Raw genomic sequence first — 25360 nt, forward strand, 5'->3', positions numbered from 1 at the left:
CCCCGTCCCCCGTCCCCCGTCTGCCCCCGCAGGTTTGGGCCCCGACCATGAAGATCCCGCTGCTGGTCTCCACGGGAATCCTGCTGGTCGCCCTCCTGCCCTGCCAGGAGTGCAGAGCTCTCAGCAAGAGCCCGGTAGCCGCCCACGGGGCTCTGCACCAGCCAGATTTCTTCCAGCAGCAGCAGCAGCAGCAGCAGCAGCAAACTCTGCCCGTCCTGCTCCGCATGGGAGAAGAGTATTTCCTGCGCCTGGGCAACCTCAACAAGAGACCCGTCGGCTCTTTCTCCGCCTCTCCCAGCAGCACCAGCCACCTACAGCCCGAAGCCTCCGCCAGCAACTTTTTCCGGGCGGCGGTGCAACAGCTGCAGCAGCTGCCCGAGAGCTCGCTGGGGAGCCCCGAGGAGGGCGAAGCCGAGGGGGAGGCCGTGGAGAGGGAGAAGCGATCCGAGGAGCCCCCTATTTCTCTGGATCTGACTTTCCACCTCCTGCGAGAAGTCTTGGAGATGGCCCGAGCCGAGCAGTTAGCGCAGCAAGCTCACAGCAACAGGAAACTGATGGAGATAATCGGGAAATGAAACGGCCCCTCCCCGCCTTGCCAAAGAGATTCCGCAGTTAGCACAAGAATAATTACACCGTCCGAAGTACCATAGTGCTGCTCTGATGTCATCTCTTTATTTTTATATAGCTTTAAACCTAGAAGGGTGTACTCCGAACAGCCTCTGTCCCTTGACTAGCATGCACAACCGTGTACCAAGTGCAGAAACACGAGTGTCGTTCGTAACCTCCCCTACCTTTATTTATTTCTCCATTTCCCAGTTATTCTAGTGCCATCGCTACGTAGGGATGTGTGAGCATTGGAAGAAATGGTGCCAAGAAGACAGATAACTTTTCTGCTGGGGGCAGGGAGGTGGGAGGGGGAATCTCTGTAAGCTACTTTAAATCCACTTTTTTTCCTGTAAACATTTTCACAATAAAACATCTTTTCAGCGCTCGGTCGATTTTGTTGTGTAAGAGAATGTTTAATATTTATATTTTTAATAAAAGCTGCAAAGTAAAGATGGCTTGATAGACTTTCTTGCCTAGATGCCTGAGGGCTGCTCCTCCTCCCTCAGCGCTTACCGGGGTGGGGGGAGGAGGGGCACCCACGGCTGCGGACCCCCAGAGCCGCAGGGACCCCTAAGTCACCCCCGGGGATGTTTTTCCCCTCCCCGCCCCGGGGAGCCCCCGTCCTTGCGGGATCTCCCAGAGGCACGCCCCGACGTGCCGCCCGGCCAGGGGCTGCCTCCCTCCGCCGCCCTCGGCACAGGCTGCTCCGGGGGACGGAGGGAAAGAACGGGGGGGGGGGGTGGGTGGGTGTCAGGGTGGGTGGCCCCCAGCCCTGCAGACTCCCACCTCAGCAGCACCCCGAGGGGGCTCCCCGGCTCCTGCCGCTGCGGCCGGGGCTGCGCAGCCTCCTCCTGCCAGGGCGCAGCGGTGGGAAAGGGGTGAGGCGCTCCGGCATCTCTTTTGTGTTTTCCTTCTAGCTCTGCTCGTCCTCCCCGCACCCCAAAAGGGCAGGTTCCTCCCCGCTTCGGCTGCCCCGCTGTCCCGGCGGCCGTGCCCAAGCCGGGCCCCTCCCAGGGGCACTGGGGAGGTGGCGGTGCGTGTAGAGAAACTTCCCGGGAGGAACTGGGGGAAATCCTTCAGGGCGACCGGGAGAAAATCGGAAATCCCTCACTCTGAACCAAATCCCAGGGAAGCTGCTCCCGCAGCCGGAGGCGACGTGGCGGCGGTGGTGGTGCAGAGCGATGCTCGCTCTGGGCTGTGCGAATCTCAAAGCTCTGCCCGGAGCTCGGCCGATGCAGCCCTCCAAAACTTCTGCCGCAGGAGCGTTTTCCAGGGGAAACAGAGACAAGTGAGGATTGATGTCTCAGCCCTGTAGCGAGGGGTGGCCGGGACTGGGGCTGACCCCTCACCGTCTGCACTGCCAGCTCACCAGTCCTGCTGGGGCGCAGGGCAGACCTATGGCCCGACACAATCCCCTGCCAAAGCAGTGTGTTTAGGGCCTGGCTCGGGGCTCCTGGAAAGATCCACACTTAACCCTAGTGCAGAGTTTGGCACCTGGTCCCCGATGGCACCGAGCACTCCCGGCAACCTGCCAATCTCTCTTAAACACTACCGAGTGCTGACACCCTGTCCCCAGTGGCAAAACTTGCAGAGTGTCACCTTCGGTACAACTTGTAGAGCTTCTTTTAAGACACAAATCTGATTTCATTAGACGGCTCAACATCTGACATGCACACGGATCAGGACATTCTGCATTCGCCTTTTCTACAGCACACCACGGGGCCTTCAAATTAAACCCTCACCGCATTCTGGTTTCATGCAAGAACATGCCCCTTTTCTTACACACACGGATGACTGAGAAGACGTAGACACAGATTCCGGCTGGACAAGACGTGGGCAGCATTCTAGTGCCTGCTCCACACACTCAGATCTGTGTCCTGCACCCATGCACGGAGCCTTGGCCAGTGCTTTCGGCGTGTGCACCTTCCTCATCCCTGCCGCTGGGCACCTTCCCTACAAATAACTTGTTTATGTGAGCGTCATCTGTTGTGGCTTAGCAGGAAGGGCAAGTGCAAAAGAAGAAATGGCAGCTTCCCTCTGCCCTCCTGTGTTCAGCCTCTGCCGCTGGGGAGGCACTGGTACCGGGGGGGCTACAAGTGACTGCAGGGAGGTGCTTAGACACAACCCTGATTTGGGGGTGCCAAGGGTGCAATAGTGTCACTGAAGTCACCAGCACTGATGAGCAGGGACGCAGCAGGGTACTGAGGAGAAACGATGTTTTGGCAAAGGATGCTACTAGTGAATATCATACCAGCATTTTAGCTAACAACATCGGTGAAGCATTTACACCTACACGGGGACGTGCCAAAAAGTGAGTAACAAAACACGAGCAGTGCTCAGCCTACAGCTGTAGTGATGCTATTTTCCCCTTGGAAACAAGAAATTACTGGAAAACACTCTGACTACAATACAGTATAGTAATTTGTCCCCATGCTCCCATCCCTCTCAGGACTGTCATTTCAAGGGCTGGGTACGATGTGGAGGTCAACTGAGTTCCTGGGAATGAAACCTGCTCGGATGTCCCTTTCCAGGCCAGTTTCTTTGTTGACTGCAGCCAGGCTGCCTGCACTCGCGGTCCCTCCGAGGAGAAGCACACCAGAAGCCAGCTGGAGTGAGTCATCATTCATTCAGTGAGTTCAACCAGGAGAAGGAGAAGATATGACGAGCCGGCTCGTCACCCCTCTCATTGCTCACGGGAGTTTCCTCCACTCGTCCTTGAGGGGATGGTTCAGAACCAGTCTGTAAAGGAAGGAAAGGTTGACAAATGGAAGAGGCAAAGATGAATTGTATTAAAATCCTCAAGATTTCACAACACGCAGAAAAACAGAATGAAGGGGGAAAGAGGGGAAAAGGCAGGGAGCATGAAAATTTGGGGAGGCCAGCCAGACTTCTAACGCCAGAGAAGTCAGAGGGACTTTTGCCACGGACAACGGCAGAGGAAGGATTATGCCGGGTGAGCGTGTTGCACCTGTGCAAAAGGCTTAGTCCTGATTTGGACCTCTGGAATACTATTGCACTGAAGGTGATAACTGCCTGTTTAGAAGGGATCCTGAGCCAGCTTGGCTTGTGTAGCTGGGCCTCCAGATTGATGTGGACCAAAGCCAAAAGTTATTGTCAGTGCATTGCCACTCAAAATGATACTTGTTCTGCTGTCATGAAATCTGCCTTGGATGTGTTTTGGGTTTTTTTTTGTTAAAGTCTTTTAATATTTATTTCACTTCAATTTCACTCAGCCCGAGAACAGGAGATAAATAATACAAAGATATAAGCTTCTGCTTATATCCCAGGCCCAATTCTGCTTTTGTTTGCACAGGTATCCTACGCTTACAGTAAAAAAAAGGAATCTGGACATGATATGCTGTAGCTGCTAATCACAGGAGTTATTACTATTTTTAAAATTAGCTGAATATTTAACAGACCAGTATAATATGCCAAAATATTTCACTAGTTCCAGTGTTTTCAGACCCTTTTGGCAGAGAATGAAGACTGGCTTTGTCATAGTATCAGAAATCCTATTAAAGATAAAATGTATAAAAATGGGTGATTTGGTAGCTAAGGGATGCCATGTGTCTTCATCATTAAACCCAAAATTTAACTTGCAATAATACAGGAATTTTTTCCCTCTGTATTCCTAGATATGCATATACATTATTATACATTCTTAAAATTAAAATAGACATACTGCCAGTCTTCTCTGTGCAGGGTTTCACCTTACTTTGGGAACTTCAGCATGATCTCAGGAAAACTATTTGATGTCATGATACTACTCGATAGAGGGAGAATGCCAGAGTAGTGTCCTCTGAATTTTAACATGACTCAATCTTTTATAATATTGTCCTAAAATGGAAAGTTACCAAAGCAGTGATGCTAACAGGCATATTCAGGAAGAAACAATGAAGCAGGGGTGCTTGTGAGGAACTGAAGCATGGGATGGATTATTTTCCTAAGCATTTTTGTAAGTGCTTAATGTTAAAGTGGACCTTAGGAATTAGTAAGAACCAGTGGTATGTTAAGTATATTTTAGCTACTGGGCTTCCTTCCAGTTACTACCTATTTAAGTGTCAGGACACCAACAAACAAGACAGCATGGAGGTATGAAAAAAAGTAGCTCCCTATTTCTTTCTTTATATCTAATTAGAATTCATAGCTCCTTTTTTTTTTAGACTCAGATCCTCAGTTGCTCTAGACTGGAATAGCCCCACTTGTTCCAGTGAAATACTATCTAAGAATCTGCTCTAAGATTTGAAATGTGGACTAATCTTTGACTTACATTCATATTTTCAAAGCACGGCACTCACTGCTACTCACTGCAAAATACAGGGCTCAGAAAGGATTTTTATGGACAAGGATCTTGCAGAAGAATATAGCTTTTGCTTGCTAAGTTTATCACATACTTTAATGAGAGCACAAGCCTGGTGAAAAATCTGGGAGAAACAGCTGCCCACTTGAATACAGAAGTCCATTTTCAGGAATGCTGGTGAGGATTGTCTCCCAAGCTTATGCAAAAGTATTGTAAAGAACTGGGCCCACGGGGCCAGATCTTCAGCTGAAAAGGCAGGTACCTAATTGAGTCCCGATTATAGAAGATCTGCCTCTCAGCCCTGGAAAGTGCTGAATGCAAACCTTTCAACGGGATTACAAAAGTCAGGTATCAGCAGTAAATACATGGCTAGACTTTCTGAGTCGTAAGGGATTCTGTGCTCTCTTGATCTCGGTAGATGCAGGAGCGTAGGTGGTTTATTAGTCCTCTGTGATGTTGAAAATTTTGCCTTTTATTTTTGGAAGGACAGCTGGAGTGCCTGGACTAGCTAAGAGTCATTTTGAAATTGGTTGTGCAATTTTGTGCACTGAGCCCTCAGTACTGTGTGTAAGCAGGCATGGGACAGCCCTTCTCACTTCTCACCCTGCAAAGGAATGGGAGTGGCAAGAGGTTTAAAAAATAATTTCCTGAGTTTTTATTCTTTTTTACTTAAAAACACACTGGCACCTTGTCATTTCTCTTCCTGTGCAAGATGGGCTTCCTTTAGCACCTCCACTTGCTATTCCAACCAGCCACTATCCAGAAATATACATTAAACTAAGGTTAACTTTGAAGCAAAGAACTATCTATGGGCTTGAAGTTAAGCAGCTTGTTTCATAGGATTTGGACCTAACATGGTGGAAGAAAAAAACCCACAATGTAATGACTTAGACTGGCAAGGTGACTGCATTACCTTGTTAACCAACACTGCTGGTACTGCATTTCAAACAAAACAATCTTTGTCTGCATCACTGCCAAAACTGTATTTCGTAATGTGTTAACTCCTTCATATTCTGCTGTGATGACATCTTCCTGTGTCAGCAAAACAATGTCAGAGCTCCAACAGATTCCCACTGGGTTTGGCTGGATGAAGCATTTACCCCCTGCACCTCGCTGGGCTCAGCAGGCTGCCAGTCTGCAATACCTCAATGTGCCTTTCCAAGAGCAATCATTTGCCATCACACCCAGCTGGGAGTGAAGCAAGCACAAAACTGACAATAGAGCCATTCCTTGGCTTTTAGACTTGTGTTTTCACACCTGTGACACTGTAGTATTTGTGCTCTGAGTCATACAATGACTGAGGTATGCTATCCTCGTGGGAGGCAAGAGACCATCAAAAGGTGCCAGGAGCAACTCTGTCCACATTATTAAGTCCACTCCCCCCTTCCAACAGCAGGCCACACAACTCAGAGTTATACAGTGTGCTGGGATTGTCTGAGACAAAGATTTCAGCTGTAGACTTTTACAGAAAACAACTTTTTTTGAACCAGGAAGTGATTCTGAAAGGTAGAAAGCAGAAGCAGGTCTCCTCAGTGTCAATGGGATTTGAGCATCCGACCCCTCTGTAGGTCCTTCCAATCTCATCCCGAATCACCTTGGTCTCCTTGTTACCACAGACCTACTCTGCTGCCAGAGAAAAGCTGTCTGCTGAGCACGTCACAGCCCTTGCCACATGCCCTTCAGACGGTTCAGATTCAATGCTTCATTGTGTCCGTCCATTGCTATTAGGTAACTGCTGTCAAGCTTCTACCTGAGCTTTATCTTAGTCTTGGCGATCTCATGGGTAGGGCTTGTTTTTCACATTACCTAGAATAACAAGTCCCAACCCTTGATTTGGGTCCCTAACAGTAATAAGGAATAACTAAAGTGTTTACCTCAGATTACATTAATCACATTAGGCCAATGCTGAGAGAGTGCTGAATACTTACACTTTGATTTATATTTTCCCCTGTGGTGTTGAGTGACATCAGATGATGCTTTTAATAAGCGCCAGGCATTTTCACCAGGCCAGCTCATGAAGCGGGGAGGGAAGCACACCCCGCATGACTGATGATTGGATTTGTTTTTCCCATAAGCAAAGTCCAGGCTGGAGTTTACATGCCAATTCTTTGGAGGTGCTGAGCAACCACAACTCCCACTGAGCAGCCATTCAGCACTCCTCAGCATATGGCACACTAGAATTTGCATGAATAAACAGTATAAGGATCTCAGATTTTAACCTGATGAGTTGTATCAAAGTTGCAGGTATTCAGCATCTTTTAGCATTTGTTTCCTTAAGCAGAGCACTACCTAAATCTGTGTAAGGTTTTTGTGAAGGGTGTGGAGGGGAGGAAAAGAGTGAGTGGGATGGCTTTGTCATAAAGTTTTCATTTATTAGGGCCTAGCAGTTATCCTGTGTGTGCTGGGGAAAAATAGGCAGTCTAGGCCTTCTAGATACTTGAAACACAGTGAAGTCTACATGTTGTTTTCTGCTTTACCAACATTAATCTCCATAGCCTTTAGGTACAAAAACTGGGATCCATATTACCAAACTTGAGTCATCCAGGAACAAGATATCCACTCAAGCAAACCATATTAATTCCCTCTAATGCGAGTGATGAGAGAAAGGCACAACCAGCGGGTGATTTGTCCTATCCTAAAAGAAGTGTCTGCAGGGTGGATTGCCCTTTGGAGGTACCTGTTTCTTTCTACTGACTCTAGAGACACTCTTGGTGACCAGGTTAGACTAGATGTGGCTATTAAGTAATTACACAAGAAAGATTCCAGTCATATACTTCAGGATATCAGAAAACTGCTTGATAGGAATTGAGAACTTTGACTGCTCTATTACTTTTACAAGATCAGTAACTCCTAAATTTAGGAAGTGGTGAGGAAAGGTGAAGGGTCTTCATAGTCTTCTTTACTTTGGTGTTTGTTTTGGCAATTTTTTGCTTATTTTTGGTGACTTCTGATAAGGTAGGATCTGGAGAAACCATTGTTATGATGTCCCTCTCAGAGGTTTTATCACACCAGCTTGCAAGGAGATGTGTGAAATAAAAGAAGTGAGGGCTGAAATGGTTGTTTCCTCCAGGGCTGTAGATCACCCGGCAGTATATTTTATCTGGATTGAGCATAACTAAACAATCACAATTTTCTGTAATTAATCAGAAAACAAAAATGGTTGCTAGTTTTATGTTGGCTGCAGGAGAATAGATTATGCCTTTGTTGGCAAAGCAAAAAAGGCCGCCTCACATTTTTTAAACAAATATGCTTCTACCTAGTGAATTTGTATTAGCTGAATGCTTTGTGTCACCTGAGTATGTTATTTCTGACCTATTGCTGAATTCTCCAAAACTATATTTACCATCTTGTGGAGTCGTGGTCTCAGTTTTGACTGAATTAATGAGAAAGGTCTAGATTTACTGTGAAGTAAGTAAGTGAGAAAAGAATGCATATGGCTTATTAGAAGTCAGTATGCCCTAGGATAGGGGGTTATTTCTTACAACTATGCAGATGGATGGGATGATTGGTTACAAATAGCCCTCTTGTGCAGCTATATGAATATTTTCTGGAGCAACAATGCTAACCAAAGCAGGTCCTGCCCCTTGGCTCCCCATCCACCTCTTCCCATTTTGCCTCCACGGTTCACTGTCCATTTGCATTGCTGCAGCTGTTTGCAGGGCTGTGCTAAGAATGAGAATGTCACTGGAATGATGTCAATTTTTTGTTGTTTTCTGAGGTGAAGGAAGGTATTTTTAAACCTGGACTGTTTGAATGACTTGATTCCAACACAGCCCAACAAGCAGCTGCCTCAGCACAAATGAATGCCGTGTGAGTGGTGGCATCTGGGTAGGAATAAGAAGCAGAGCCATTTGGCAAGAAACTCCTAAATCACCTTTGCTGCCAGAGGAAAAAAATGGATCTACACCCTTAGGGGCATGTGAACTACCCAATGCCTTCACTGTCTCTTCTTGACCCAGCAGGAGAGCAAGAGTGTGAATTTTTTAGAAAATGTGGATCTTGGAGAGAGAAGCAGTGAAAAGCTTCTTGCTTCTACCATTTCTGTAGCCGCAGAAAATGAGTGAGAAATTAACGTTAATTCCCATATTTTAGCTGGCTTGTTTAGAAACAATCTCCAGTGTTGATAAGAACAGAAATAATTAAAAAATGCTAGCTGGTCTCAAAGCAATCACAGAATCTGTAGGCTATGTTTGTCTGCCTCAAATGTCAAGTGTTAACACTTCTGGTGCTCAACACTTCCAGGCAGTGGAAACAAAGGGAGCACAACAGGTTATTTTTAAATAGTTTAAACTTTAGTTCAAGCATTTTGTTTTCATATTTTTATTCAGTCTAGCTCCTTCAGCATAACACCTGGCAGCTGTCACATATAACACAACAATACTGTTTCAAGCTAAGACGCTGCTTATTTTGTATGGATCTTTTCTTTTTTATTAGCAGGAACCAACAGAATATTCTCCAAAATAATTGCTATGATTACCTGCCACAGAAATACATATGGTAGCAGAGAAAATAATATGCACAGACAAGCTCCATCAGTCACGGTACTAGATATGTCACTCTCTTAATAGTGGTCAGTAATGAATTTTAAAAGTCCATTGGGAGGAAATGCCTTTCTTCAATAGATTTTCATTATTTTAAATTAACATTATGCGGATAATGTCTAATGCAATGCCTCTTACATAATGACCTTAAAGAGGCCAAATATATTTCAGAGGTAAATAGCATGGCTAGCTTATTTTGGTATAGGATCCACACATCTCCCATAGGATATGGAGGTCCAGACACTTCAAACAGTGGTGGAAACAGTTTTAGGGAACGCTGTGAGACAGCAGCTTTCTTCTAACTGTTACTTGTCAAAAAGGAAATAAAATTCCCTTATTTATGTCACCTATCTTTTTCATGACTCAAACAAAAAAGCCAGAAATAACATACTTGTGTAATATTTCACCCATTGCTGCACCTCACTGGCATTACTTTTTGTGGAGAGTGATTAACTACAGATTGGCATAAAACCTGGTCCTGCCACTGTCCAGGAAAATGAGGGAAACCCAAGAGGAGAGTCTTACAAACACGTGAATGTTAAGGCTGCATGACCAGAACAGTCTTTCCTGGATCTATCCATACATCATGCTTTGTTCCTCTCAGAGTGAAGTTTTGAGGACCTCCTGATCAATCAGCCATCTATCATTTCTGCTCCCTTCCAGCCCTGCTGGAGAACTGTTTAGCAAAGGAAGGATCATCTTGAGAGGCTGTAGGAGTAAGTGGTATGCGCTGGTCACCAGTGCCAGAAACCTACTCACGGCTACCAGTTCTCCCCTCTTCCTCCTACTGCTGTTTCATGAGACAAGTAGATATTACTTCAGCTCAACAAGTTAAATGTGAAGTAAAGACCTTCCAAGAACGTCTCTGTGGCAGTAACCCATCTAATCCATGTGAGAGAAAATTCGCTATTAGCTTTCAGGGAGAAGTCGCAAACCTAGTAATGGTTTAACATCATGTCTGTCTCTGTCAGGTGGCCTTTCCTTTGAGTAATATGGATTGTTGTAAATTAAAGCTTTTTCTTCCTCTGCAAATGGTGTTTTTGTAAATCCAATGAATGAGACAGAGTGCCAGTTCAGACTGTGACTCACCCCGGAGCTCCATTCATGGGAGCAGATAAGGGGGCCAGCATAGCTGCAAGGTGTGTAGACACACACTGTGCTTTGGAGGTTGGAGCACTGCTCATATGGTGAATGACTGACTGACTTGGGCTGTTGTAAATATGCGGGGGGTGGTATATGTGAGCTATGGACACAGCACACCTTCTCTCAGAGACAAAACCACACTGATGGAGATGCAGGAAGACAAGCTGGAACATCAGCTAGAGCAACCAGTTGCCATTCTTTAAAGCCACCACACAACAGAAAAAGAAAGTCTTGGCCACAGTTAAAACATTTTTTCCCTCATCACCTGTTGCTGCTGGCCCTTTTCCTTTGTGTGCTTGTTTTGACATGTCTTCAGTTGCCTGTATCTCCTCCTTACTACCACCACAGCAAATGAAGCTGGTAGCCAAGAAATGACTCTACTCCAACAATACATTGCTCAGTGAGCAGCACCGTGACTTCGCAGACAGATGTCTGTTGTACCACATCTCACATTGTAATCTCTGCCTGCCTATTAGCAATGCTGCTGTCTTGCTTGCACAGTACTCGGCCAACCGATGTGCAAGATATTAAACCAAGCTCCCTTCTGCCCATCTCGCACTGTTCCCAGGTGAAGTCCAAGGAAGCTGTGATAAATGCTGCGCTTAAAGCCTTGGATTCAATCATAGTTATTGGTCAGGTTATTACAGAGTATAGAGCACAGATCACAGGCCACTGTCACCAGAGACAAACTTGGAACTGACCTGCATCTGGGCAGGCACCACTTCCATTTTTTTAAAAAAGGAATCTATTTATTTTATAAAATTAATTTATAAAATTATGCATAAATATAAAAGTGAATGTGTTTAAAAAAAATATCTGATGCCAGATGTTGAAAAGGCTCACCAGCACTGCTGGGGGAAACAACAGCTACCTTTCCTCAGTAAGGCATTTTGTAATAGAGCAAGGCATACAGCAAGTGTTTCACTGTGAAAAAAAGCCACTTCTTCTGTGTGCAGAAGTGCTGAACTAGGAGTGCTCTAAGAGACTGGGTCTGTATTTTGATCACCACCTTTGGAGGTTGAGATAGACTCAGGCAGGCTTTATAGGGTGCTTTCTAAATTAAAAAGAGCAATGCGAAACTCAGATTACTTATTCTCCAGGACTGTGAGATCCTTATTCTCTGCTCAGTCAAAGGCATGACACCTATGCTGGACATCTGTAGCATGGTTTGAACATTGCAGCACCTACCTATCTCCATTGGCCAGTGGCCTGGGATAACAAGTTTTCTGAATTAGTCACTGGCGTCTTAATGGCCTGAAGATGTCAGGTAAAGATGTCAAGAATATATATAATCTGAAAAGGGATCTAAGACTGAATCCACACTTTTTGATATGTCCCCCTCCTTTTTTTTTCCATTTCATTTTGGCTGTACGTGCAGCCCCCCCAGCCTTTATCTCCATTTCAGATATCACATAGGTGGGCACCGAATCCTGCAGGGTGCTGTGGTCCAGCCCCTTGCCTGCTCACAAGTCAGGAAAGCCTGGAAGTTACATGATACAATATTCAAACACAAGGACTCAGGCCCAGTTACTAATTACCGCCAGTGGTAGATAGGCTGGTATTTAAATATTGATCCATCTCTAATGGTTACAGGACTACAAGCACTGCTTTCCATAGACGAGCGTATGGCTACACTGAAAGCCTGAACTGTCTCAAGGCAGTAGGATGACAACTAACCAAATATTTCACAAACAGATGGCTTGTGTTGTTGTGACATAAATCTACCCTAATGTGATGCAAAACAGCAACAGTTCATCCATGATTAAGAAATATTTTTTGTTTACACTCTCTTGTCTTTTCTGAATGCCTTAACAATGACCTGAATGAGCGATGCTTGGAGGAGGTCGAGTGGAGGTAGAATTCGGTATTTAAATGAGCTAGTTGCAGAAAGGCAATGTCTAGGTGAGCCTGGCTTTATATTAATTTGAACAGGAGAAATAATTTTGTCCATGCTGTCATTGTGGAGGTCCTTTTGCTAGTAATGGACTGAAAAAAATGAAATATACATAAATCAGATGGTATCTATGACTCACCAGACAAATCACAGAGCAGACTATTTGAGGTAAGACTTCAGGTAAAGTATTTGCCTCTCATATTAATTATGAGAAACTGTTGTCTGGAAGCTGGTCTTAATGCATTGCCCTCACGACTCATCACTGCTGCCTCTGAATCACCCAGATAGTTCTCAGAAGCAAGGGACAGAGAGGTGTTAAAAGAGGAACAATCAAGGCTTTCCAGATTTTCTCTGCATGTATTTGCTAAACTGAGGAAAAAAAAAAATCTCACCTGAAGCACAAAGTCAAGACGCAAAATGGAAATTTACAGGCAGAATCTGCCACCAACTGAACATGAGCCTGCGTGGCCTCAGACCCGGCCGCTATAACTGAGTCCCAACTCACTAAATCAAATTACAGAGAAGCAAAGGCAGAATTTTTTGACCATTAACTGAGTTTCTTGCATCTAGCATTTGTCCTGTATTTCAGCTACAGGCTGAACACTTTTTTTTTTTTCCGAGTGAAATTTAGGAGATGTTTAGGAAGAAGCTTCAAACAGAATTTAATTTGGACTTGTACACTAGCTGATTCATGGGTCTCCTACAAAACTACACGGAGGATAGATGATCCATTTTTCATTCAGTCAAACCCTGCAGATTTTTTAATGGTGCAGAAATAAACCCATGCAGTTTTCTACCTACGAAAAAATACAGTACAAGTGTATCAAGACCTGGCTGGTAAATATCAAGTTGACTTCTGCTCTCCGCATTCCCAGATCCTTCATTAGCACTAAACACAGCTGTTGCAGGGAGCAGAGAGCTTTCGGAGCAGCAGCTGGCTTCCTGGGAGAGAGCTGCCTGGGCTGCGCCTGCTGCTGACACTAACAAACTTCTTGTCCTGCTCTGGGGGCAAACTGTGGGAAGGCTGTGTTGGGTGGGCCATAAGGGAGGGAGACCCTCACTTAGCATTGTTCCTCCAAGATCCAGCCTTGCAAGACTGCCTTCTCTCGAGCAAGTAATCCCGTCTTTTCAAGCAGTTGGCTTGAAGGGGAGACTTAGCTTCCTTACCTGAGCAGATTGGCAAGACTGAGTTTCCAATTTGGAGAAGAGAAAGGAAATTTTTATTTGTGTACCACTGCCATACATACATTAGTGTACCACGCTCATACAATCATTCCAGAGCAGTGCTGCTCTAAAATGTGGGACCGTACCTTTTATAGAGCAGTAGAAAAGCAGAGGTACATGGGCAATGAGCACAGCATGATCTCTCTCAGGCTTATTTTGGTTTTGAATGATCTTATTTTGTCCGTGTTGTCTGCATATTGACGTGACAACCAATTGGCTAAAACTTAGCTAAGCGCTGACCTCTCTGACATGTGATTTAAAGCTGTCTCATGGAAAAATATTGGAAGGATCACCAGCTGAAATTGAAGTATTCAGCAGCAGGGCAAAGAGAACTACAGTACATGAATACAGAGAGGACTGTCCCTATGGTAATTCTGGCAGATGGCATAAGGTTGCTAGCAAGTAATAGAAAATTTTAAAACTAATGAAACAAGATTAACATAGGCCACTCCATTAGTATTTCTCCTCCCAAACAGCTCAGTCCTGATTATATTTTATATCCCTACAGAATTAAAGCACTGTACTTACTGGCAGCAAAGGGAAATTAGATCAGAATACTGTTTGTGGATGATTAACTTGCATTTCCTTTCCAACTAAGTATATGCGCTTGAGTCCTTCGGAGCCACAGACAACCACTTCTCTGACGGGGAGTTTGAGCAACAGAATATAGGGTCCAGTACTTCATCTTAGGTGAAATAAACTGGATAACCAGAGACCCAGGTGAATACAAGACTTTCATAAACTCTCACAAATTTATATGGTGTCACTGCATGAGAGATGTTGCCTACAAAAATCTGATTCAGGAAAAAAACTGAACAAACTTTTCCTTATGCATCCATTGCATCCATTGTATTTTAACCAGACTGAAATAATTTGAGCAGATATAAGGTATTTTGGGATCTGCCTACTTCCAGTGACAACACAAGTAAGTTTTGTTGTAAAATACCTGTGACTGCTGATTTTTGGGATTCCTCTATTAAAAAACAAGGGGTAGAGTGGTTCCACATGTGAAGACATTTTTAAGGACTACACATTCCTGGAAAGTGGTTTTACTGTTCTTGATGTGCATGGCTTTCTCTAGCTATCAGGGGTCCGCACAAGGGAATTGAAGGGCAGAACTTAGGGCCAGCTTTTCACGTCTGATTGCTTAAAGCTGGGCAGCAAGAGGGGCTTACATACCTGGCTTGTTAGCTGTGGGAGTTGAGCATTTGCACTGTTAGAAGTGATAGATGTTCAGCACTCCTGCAAACTAATCTTACTACTACAGATGACTCAATGCACATTTAGAAGTCAGATTTCCAAGAGCCTGAAGGACCATATGCCCCTTCAGGTGTGCCAGTCTAACAGTTAGGTGCCATGAGCATTTACAAAACACACACATCATTCTTCATACGCCTAAAGCTCCACACCTATATGCCATTGGTAGCATCCTTCAGGTGTAAAGACCACAAAGCCACATGCCTGAGTCCTGGAATGCCAAACAGGTGAATGAGTTTCTGAAGTCTAATGCACAAAATACATATTCTTCTTCCTAGCTTATTTTTGGCCTGTCTTCTGAGAGTGAACACAAGAAGACAACTTAGGACTCGGTGAAGGCTTGCTTCACCTCCTTATGTAACCCATTACACAGACTGTCTCTAAGCTGTCTAAGTTTTTGGTTTGGACTCTAAGTTCTGTTTCTCCCATGCACTGGAAAGGGCTGCTTGTTAATGTCTATGTCACCCTCCACTAACACATTACTCCACATGGTGGCAAGGCAGCTCATTGAAGCTACTCCCGCTCCCTGTGTTTTAATCATTTGCTGCAAGTTGTCATCCGCAGAGGCTCAGATTCACTTCAAAAGACCCTCCCAACTTTAGACACCGAGCAGAGGCATCTGGGTTAAAAGCGATGTCACCTTACACTCAGCAGGCAGATGTGAAGAGGTGCCAAGAGTGAATGAGCAGCAGCTGGTGAACTGTCTCTCTTACTGGAGATGCCTCCTGCCCTCCGTCAGACACAGAAGCAGCCTGTGGTGACTATACTTCTGACTTAGACACTCCCTGAAGTGGGATGCATCCCTCTAGTGTGGAGTTTCCTATTTTGTTCATGCTGAATCATCTCCTGCCGTCCCTTCTTAGACCAAGCAATCTGTACACCTGTGGGCTGCACCTCCTGTTGCCGTATCCCTGCTGATACCCCTCCTGCACTCTGGAGGAAATTTCTTGATGCATCGATACAATTCCTTAGAGTGAAGTGGCCCTTAAATAAAGTAAATTTGGGGGATTAATAGGTGGAACTGACCTCTTTTTGCTGCTGAACACCAAGGAAATCCCTATCAGTGCATTCTATCAAAATAGCCTAAAAATAAATTATATGCTGCTTTTATGATGACAATTATGCAGATTTATATTATTATTATAAATTATTATTACAGTTATTTCAAGTAATTTTGGCTTTCAGTGGCTTACCACACAAAAAGAAACAAGGGCAGTGACCTCATATCTCACATGAAAGATAAAGACACATAAACTGTCTAAACAGCCACCTCACTACACATGGAGAAGAAAATAGTTTTTATGCAAATAGAGTCTGAGACCAAAATGCCTTTCTCCCTCACCTCCTTTCTGTTTCATGATTAAATAAATCATAAAGCTGTCACTAGAGACCACATAGAAGGAGGTCTCAAATGGTAGAAATGAGAGCTTTCTGCATTTGTCTATTTTTAATTTCAAAAGGTATTTGGAATTAAAAAAGGAAGAGAGGGATAAAAGAGCATAATGCTATTTGCATGCCTGATTTCCCAGGAGTACAAACAAGCTCTATGTCCTCTTGTAATAATACAACAAATTTTCAAAACCAAACACAAACAAATGAAAATTAAACTATTATCCATAAATTTAATTGAGATTCACATTGTCCGATGCTCTTCAAATCCAAATTACCACCAAATAGTGCATCTTTTTGCATAACTTAGACAGCTAAATCACAGGTGATAGCTTCTCCCCTCTCCCTTTTTTTATGGAGAGATATACTTTAGTCATAGTGCTGGCATTTTTGCACATAAAAGCTGAATAATAATTCATCTTTTTCATAGATGCACCATATCATGTTGTATAGTGTTTAGAGTGCAGTACAGAAAGTTAGCAGGGAAAACCAAGCATTTTTGTCTTGAAGAACAAACTGAAATTAAATTCTTCTGTCATTAGAGCAAATACCCAAAGGTAACTACAGTTGGTTTGTGTCAGAGGTCTTTGGTCTTCAGTAAATAAGATTAAATGCCCCTGTGGTAACACAGAATTCTCGGCAGATCAGCCATATCACTTTGGAAATTCAATATACACATATATTTTACCTAAGAGGGGTGTGAATTTGGAGCTGGAAGAACTAAATCACCAACAGTGTCTACCAAAAAGGAGCTACTCCAGAAGAGATGTTATGGAATAGTTAAGGTTTAATTTACAGTATTTGCATTCCAGACAACTTCACTGGGTAGTGAAGTTCTTAGTCCTTGATCTTGTAGATATTTTAGCTCTTAATTAGTGTGACCTAAGGAAAAAAAGCCTTTGCCTACAGAAAAACCTTTTTTAAGCAAGGATATTTAAAAGCACATACAGAGCCTTGGGTGTCTAAAGGGTTGGGATCCCTCCAGCCGCATTTCAGGGCCATGTTTGGTACTCCATGCTCACTGGGAATGTGGCAGAGATGGCTTTGGATGCCTTTGGTGGGAAAAGGACCTGAAAAGGAGTCTCCAACATGTGGGGTGTGCTGTGTGGGCTGGGGTGTGAGGGGACTCTCTCCACTCTCAACATGGGGACCTCCAGGGAGCAGGGCTTGAGCCATCTCCCCAGGGAGCACCAGTGATTTCCTCACAGTGGGAATCTCAACAGCAGGATTATTCGGTGGATTTTTTTTCTTCTTGATATTTACCCCTCTGATGACAACCATTACTCTCCAGATCTTCCTCCCCCATTTGTTGGACTGAACAAGCTCGGGGCTCTTCATGTCTCCTGTCAACCCACAGGTTCTCCATCCTGCTGGTCACCTGAACAGCAACTAAAATATAAGCCCATCTATCTGAGGGAGTAAATGTCTCTTTTCATTTTGAAACAGGGAGATGCAATGTTTAACCATGCAGGAGTAAGCTGAAGGGCGGCGTTTCAAAGGTGCGAGGAAGAAATGTTTTAGGCAGCTTGTATTGTGAACTAGCATGATGTTTTTGCATGGGAAGAAAGGGAAAAAATCCTTTAAAACCATGTAGGAACATCACCAGAGACACTATTTTAACTGTTAGTTAATGGTAAAACAAAATATTTCCTACCCATGAAAGTACAAATCATGTATTGAATCAGATTCCAAAGATGATGTAGTATGACAAGAAATGCCAAAAGTGATATGCAGAATGCTAACTCCTGTGAGAAAATAAGAAGAGTGCTTCACCAATATTGTCATGACATGAACTAGTCATTATCACCACGTTCAGTGAAAAAGCTCTGTTTCCACAGCACTTTTCCATGAGATCCTTTAATTGGAGGGAGTAAAAACAGTGGTGTGAGGAACATCAGCCGAGGTTTTAAAAAAATAAACAAATATGGCATTTCAGAGTGGGTTGTGTAAAAATTACATGCAGGGAAAAAACCAAAGTTGAACTTCACATACTTAAAAATGATCACTGCCACACGACAGAGGCCATTTTGCTCATCACATAGCCACATTTCAGCTCAGATCTGCAAATCTGACCATGGCATCATCTCGCGGCATCACCCTTCCTAGCTTGGTCACTCTGCTTTTTCTGTTCTTCAGCACACTCTGCGCCTTTCTGCTTCCCAAGCTTTCCTATTCCTTCCTCTGTCTCCAGCCCAGGGGCAACCCCATCCTCAGCTGTGTCCCCTGCTCCTTCCTCCCCCCATCCCCAGAACCACATGCTACTGTTCTAAACATCCTCCTCCCAAAATGTCAGCGTCACTCATGATCTGGGAAAATATCGAAACTCAGCACCCCCAAATTCACATGCCAACAGGAATTGACATCTTTCCCACATGCCTGTTTTTATTCCCAATACCTGATGATGAAGAGAGCTGGGTACCAGGTTGCTGCTTTGGTGTGACTGAAAACCACTGCCACTGTTTTTTCAGACAGTTGGCCACATCAAACCTTAATTTTGCTCCTTTGCTTGCTGCTGGTAAATTAGGACACAGGGAAGCAGACCACAGTCCGGCAAGCTCCCAGGGAATTTACCCAGTAAGGATTTTACCTCCCTATGGTGAGGTTTGGCTGCCCAGTCATTAGTGGAACCAATACAAAAAAACAGCAGCAATTAATTTCACTGTGAATTTACCTGCTTTTGCCAGCTCATTTGGAATATACTTAAGAAGACAAGGTCATAGCAGATTTGGTAATTTTAAAATACTCTTTTTTTTTTATTCCACTCAAATATTCTCAAATCAAACCCTGACTTGAAATTTGGGGGTCAAATGTTGCTTTTGTTAAGACTGAAGTCATTGAGAATCCTTCCACCACCAAATTCAAGTGTCACTGGCTAAAGCCTCCAGCTTTTATCATATCTGTATGAACTCCTTCTCCTAACTTTTTGCCTGCCATGTGATGGTTTATCATGGTACGGCTGCTTATGTATGTTAGACGGTCGACTCCCAACTTTAAAGGAAACTGTATGAAATACTGCCTACTTGGGCTTTTTCACACACACACACATATTCTCTCGTTGCACACATACAGGTAATTGCTTTTTTTTAAAACATATGGCTTAAGCCTATAAATCAGGATGGTTTAATTTAGAGAGTGCTGCTCATGGGCTGGTAGCCAGGCACTAGAGCAGGAGCTGGTGTAGTATGCAAATCCTTCACACACAGCTCCCTCAGCTCTGTTCCTTGGACCTTTGACCCATGTGGAGTTCGTACACTATGCAGAAGAAGGAATATTCAAATTCAGGTTATACCAACTCTAATATTGTAATCTTAAGGCAAACCCCCTCCCGTACCCACACATCAGTCTCTGTTATCCCATCATGCTGCTGGTAGTCTAACCCAGAACTGGAATATATTATCTTCATGCTCTCCTTTAATCAAGTCCCAAGAATCCTTGGAGGAAACTCTCTGCAACAGATCTGAACCCAGGAAATCACACTGCTTACTGAGAGGCAATCAAACACACAAGAAGGCTCCGGGTATTTGCATAGCTTCGTGTTCACGTGGGGAAGCCGTACACTCCAGGTGCAGCCACAGAGCTGCAGAAGGCAAAGCCAAGCCATAGCTCCTCAATCAGTGGTGGTGGGATGACATGTGATGTACACAGGCTTTCAACAGGTGATGAGAATAATGTCATGCACAGGATTTGTCTGCTACTAATGCATGCAAATATCTGATGCACAGAGACATTGCCAGCCTCTCCAACAGCTCCTGAGTGTGTGCATGAGCAACTTGGATAACAGCTCACACAAGCGAGGTGCACTGGCCGTTAAGCACAAGCAGCCATAGGCATGCTACTCTGAAGTTGAAAATTCAGCCTGTCACATATTGAAACCATCTGTAAATCCAGTGGATTTGCTGAAATGACAACTTATGCCGTTTCCATATTTCTGAAATTATTCGTATTCTTTAGCATGCAGAGGAAAATTAAGTCACATTTTCCTTAACAATTGCCGTTCCCGCCTTGCTGCGTGTCACAGCCCTCTGGAGTGACTTCGGTAGCACTGACCTTGGACGTCGCTGCAGTGGTATTACTTTCCTTACCACTCCCCGGTGCACTCTCCTCGATCGCTGCCACTGCTGGGGCTTCTGCCTTCTTTGCACTTGTTTCCAGAGAAACAGGAGGCCCTACTTTCCCCAACCCACTCACCGGGGTTGAGCTCGGACTGCTTGATTGCCGAGACTGAGCCTTATACCAGCTAGGGTAAAACAAGGGATCGATGGTTTCTGCTGTGGCCGGCACTTGAGTGTCAGACTCTGGGGTCTGTTGAGAACCACTTGGTGTCACAACATCATCCTTAATCAGGACAGATAAAGAGAAGAACAAGCAGAGTGCACCACGTTACCTTCCTGCCATAGCCACGTTGCTCTGCATGCCATGTTTCTTATAGCTCACTGCAAGGAGTAGATTTGTCCTAATATATGGTCTGAAAGAATTACAATCAAAACGCGAAGCCAAAGCAACTATCATTCGAATAGCACAGATATGGGGAAGAAAATAAGTTACTCAAAAAATAGAATAGGAGAGATACGCAAAAATATACTCAAATACATATACTTTGATACTCAAAAAATAGAATAGAATTATCTGGGAAGGGGATGCTGACTGAGATGGGAGTGAGCAAGCGGTTCCTTAATTCAGATAAAGACCCAATTCAATCCTAAAAATATAAGAAATTCTGCATAAGACCCTTGTGAACCGGTACCACCCATGAACGACAGGTGTAGGTACCTTCGAATGGCTTGTTGCATTTTGGGTTAAGAACAACAGGTTTGCCAACGAGTCTGTTGATATGAGCAGTCAGAATAAGGGGAATACAAAGACATTGGCAAGAAACATTTTCCCGCCAGCCTTGCTGTCAATGCTATAAGCACAGTTGCTCTGCCAGGAAGAGGAGGAGCTGGCTGAACTGCACCTCTACCTGCATCAAGCTCTCGGGGCTCACCCACACAGCACCTGCTATCACCACAGCATTTCTGCTCTGCCTTTCTTACACCAGAAGGCAAAAGCTGAAATACAGGGATCCCACACACCGCAACACCCACATGCCATGTCTGACTCCATGTCTGAGCATCTCCTAATGGCATTTTACAACTGCTACAGCAGCATGCCGTACCTTTCCCATTTTAGCCTTAGAAGTGAGGGACTTCATGTTAGTGGGCAGAATTGCTTATGCCTAGTTCTTGTTTGCATAAAAACCTACATCAGTTAGGCGACATAAGTTTAGTTAAGTCAGTGCAAATCCTCAAAAGACAAACTTTGGTTATATTAATAAAGCTTGGTTTAAGAGCATCTTCACAAAACTGGTGCAAACTCACATATCTTTCTAAATCAAAGCAAGAATGAATCTATAGTCTTTATTTTATTTTTTTTTATGTTGGGAGCTTGCTACAGTCAAAGATTCTTTATGTGCTCTCTTGTTTTCACACTGGCCTCCTCCAATATCTTCACAGCAGCCTTTACCCGCTCAGCAACTTCACTGGGTAAATTGCATAAGAGGAGAATTTGCTAAATTAATTGAATGTGAGGCCAGCTAAAGTAGCACATAAAGTATATTTTTTTATGTAAGTCTTTTAGAATATGTGGCAATTATGGTCTCATTCTAATCACATTCCTTAAGAAAAAGTGCTGGCCTAAATTATTCAAAACCTGAATCTTTTTGCTGCTAGGTCGCAAGGAGCAGTTTCCTCTCCTGTTTGGTGTATGACATCCCTGTTTCCACCTAGACGATATCCCTAGGATGACCAGGGCAGAAGGCAGCAAACAGCATTCACAGAAAATAGATTAGAAGTATGATCTAAAAATTGGTGGTGGAAAGCTCACTAAATCCAGAGGGAACGACAAATTCTCTTAGTATAAATATTTTAACAACCATTTCATTTATAATAGTTAGTCTGAGTTAAATCACAGCAAGCAGAACATCCATTGTAATGCGTTTAACTCCCAAACAGAATCTCTTATTTGTCTTATGTATCCCATATATATCTCAGTTTATCTAGCAGCGTAATTTTTTGCCTATCGAGCAATATATATGCAGGTCGAGAGCACAGTGTACAGTTGCGTATATGTGTACAAGGACAATAAACAATTTTGCTCTCCAGAGCATGGACTCCCTTAGCCACGCTCCTGACGTACAGTGCCTACAGGCCACAGGGGAGTGTTTTCTTGCTCTGCTGGGGTGCAGCCAGAATAGCTGGCAGGGCAGTGGGACATTGGGGGCACTCACCTGACCAGCCGGGGCAGCGGGCAGTGGCTCTGGAGTGGGTTCAGCTGGGGGCTCTCCCGCTGCGCTTTGTGATTCAGGGTCCTGCTGAGGTGGCTGTGATGCTCTCTCAGCCCCTTCCTCCTCCACCTCTTCCTCCTCCTCCCCTCCTGATGACTCCGTGTGGACTTCATCCAAATCTTCACCATCCACTGTCTCCTCCTCTTCCTCTTCTCCCTCCTCCTCTGATAGGACATGCATAAAAGGACAGGGCTGAGCACCACGTGAAGATGGCTGCAGTCTTTATGTAATTAAAAAGCCATTTACAATTGCACGGCAAAGCTACTGATAATCTGCTGCCTGGCAGCGGACACAGGCTGGGGAGAGGGCATTGGTAAAGAGCCTGCTCCCAACAGCCTGGACTGGGCACTGCTATGGAGCTGCCAGCAGGCGCTTCGCAGCAGGGAGGACACAGAACACACATGCTTGTTAAAATCTTAAACTGGCCCTTTCCATGGGAAGGAGGACAGAAAGTCCCGCCAATGCAGTCATCCTCATGAGTGACGTGCAGCACGGCCCTGCACTTTTAGGGGAGACAGCACCTGGTCTGGCACAATCTGCCAGGAAAACAGTCCCTCTTGCAATTTTAGGTATATGTTTTTTTTAAACACCATTGAAGCCATCATAATAAATCTTTACCAGGCCAGTGCTTTGCAATACATGACTGGAGGTTTGGGATACCAACCTCCCTAAAACCAGACCGTCAAACTTGGTCAAACTGTTGCTTTTGCATCATCTGACACATCCTGTTGTCAGCATTTGTGGCTTGGCTCGTTTCCAGAGGGAGCCCTCCAACAATGCATTTTCCTTTGCATAATCACACTATTCATCCTCACAAATGTCAGATGTTGTTCAGAGCCATCCTAGCACTTCAGAGAAATAAATTTAGATGGGTGCATTAACCCAAGCTCCGAACTGGCTGCACATTTTGCACAGGTTATGGTTCTGCCTGAGTATGTAGAAGGAATGTAGATCTGCAAAGTACGTAATGCCCTCGTAACAGAGAAATGTTTCTGCAGGCAAATACACTCCTATAAGCAGAGTGCCGAATCTCTGGTTCCGCATCCCCTGGGTGCAGAGAACACCTCACTGACTGTAGTAGCAGTTTCAGATGTAGGACTGAGCTCCCGATTGCTAAAACCCTTCCTAATGCCTTGTCCCCAAGAGGTGGGTGTCACATTCCCCATCAGATGGGGGGGGGGTGCCCAGAGCAGGAGGTCACGGTCTTGGCAGATGCGCGTGTGTGGCAGGGATGTGGCAGCTGGGGCTGATCACAGGGACGAACTGGGCATGAGGCTGTGACTAGGGATTGTCCCTGCCAGGACAAATCCCTGAAAGTTCACAGCCCTGCAAGATGGCACCTGCTCCTCTGCTGCTGACTGGTGCCACAGCTGCTGTCCTGCTACATGAACCCCTGGGCCAAGTACAAGTACGGCTAGTCCACGGATCCCAACCGACAGACCAAGATCTGCACAGCAGGCATGCAGGGTCCCTCGCAGGGAGCAGCCACGCACTCTGAAGTTAGTATAAGTCGTGGCAGGGGAGTAAGCAACGGGTGGCATCTGCATGAGACTTAACTGGGCTGAGAAAGGTAAATGTAAATGTACCAGCAGAATCCAGTGCTAGCAACAAAATTGGAGATATCCAGATGACTATTACTGCTGCCTTTTAATAGGAGACATCTGCTTATTTGAAACATTTATCTCCATTAACTTCTTGTGGCTTACTCTGCAAGGTAAAGCACAGGTGAGCCTAGATTTCAGGCTACTTTGGTAAATGTAGAATTACAACTTTGCATTATAGACATATTAAGCATGTTTAGTCATGATGTCATGACAACTGACATGACACAAGATGTCAAATGCATGAAAGATGATGACAGTTTTTGCTTCCCTCTACATTTCTGTGATCTTGAATTTCGATTATATTTTTTATTATTATAAAAAAGAGTTTTAAAAAAGTATCTTTCATAAGTACATTGTTTAGTAATAAACATTCTATTTCTTTAATGACTTTCTAGAGCAGACAGGCCATACAATAAAGACATCTTTTAGGGAAAAAAAGGACTTTACAGAATGAGATAAAAGCTTAATTTTGTGGTCCCTTCTCATGAGGAGTCAGTAAAGATCATGGGCTTAGGAAAGTATTGAGGCCACATAAAAGCTAATATTAATGGTTTCAACAGGTTATGTGATTTTTTTGACTGTGATGGATTTTTGCTTTTGCTTATAATTGATACAAAATGGTCTAGTTACACTTTGGGATGGAGAGAAATATCTGATTCAAGTTCTGAGTATTTTCCTACTCAGTATCATCATGTAAATCACACACAGCTGCAATTTAAGAAAGTAACTTAGGTAAAATAAATGACATACCTCTGTCAAAATCAATTTCTCGTATTATCTTTTCTTCTCTACTGAGGTTCACTGTGAATTGGTTCATATTTTCATACCCATCCTCTATTTTTTCCATTTGAAAACCTTTAGATGCTTCAGTAATTCTAAAACAGAGAGATTCGTTATTGGCATTTGGATTTGCAAATAAATCTGTAATTTGTAATTCATTATAAAGATCAAGAGTCTCAAGTTTAAATACTTACTTTTGTAGCAATGTTTTGGCATTCTGTGAAAACAAAAAGGAAATAACTGACTTCTTAACTGGTTCCATTTTTTCAGAGATTTTATGCATTGAGATCTAATTCTTAC

At 44.1% G+C, this 25360-nt stretch overlaps 2 protein-coding genes across 3 annotated transcripts in view; one reads left to right on the forward strand and one right to left on the reverse strand.

Annotated features, from left to right (window-relative positions):
* The first annotated feature begins 14 nt into the window (after positions 1-14).
* CRH (corticotropin releasing hormone) lies at positions 15-1056 on the forward strand. Its single transcript, XM_010575914.1, has one exon. It carries the CDS (start codon positions 48-50, stop codon positions 573-575), a length of 528 nt encoding a protein of 175 aa, XP_010574216.1. The 5' UTR covers positions 15-47; the 3' UTR covers positions 576-1056.
* A 2162-nt stretch (positions 1057-3218) lies between these two features.
* Positions 3219-25360, reverse strand: part of TRIM55 (tripartite motif containing 55) — a 37951-nt gene continuing 15809 nt past the window's right edge. The window contains exons 6-10 of one of the 2 annotated variants that reach the window (XM_010575916.1): positions 25255-25277; positions 25031-25155; positions 22620-22840; positions 20402-20689; positions 3226-3345 (exon numbers count right to left, since the gene is read on the reverse strand). In XM_010575916.1, the coding sequence (XP_010574218.1) occupies positions 3226-3345; positions 20402-20689; positions 22620-22840; positions 25031-25155; positions 25255-25277 (777 nt within the window). Of the gene's footprint in view, positions 3346-20401; positions 20690-22619; positions 22841-25030; positions 25156-25254; positions 25278-25360 lie in introns of both variants that reach the window. The other variant, XM_010575917.1, reaches the window with a different exon arrangement.

The sequence above is a fragment of the Haliaeetus leucocephalus genome, unplaced genomic scaffold, assembly GCF_000737465.1.
Source record: "Haliaeetus leucocephalus isolate CR32 unplaced genomic scaffold, Haliaeetus_leucocephalus-4.0 Scaffold506, whole genome shotgun sequence".
Taxonomy (NCBI): domain Eukaryota; kingdom Metazoa; phylum Chordata; class Aves; order Accipitriformes; family Accipitridae; genus Haliaeetus; species Haliaeetus leucocephalus.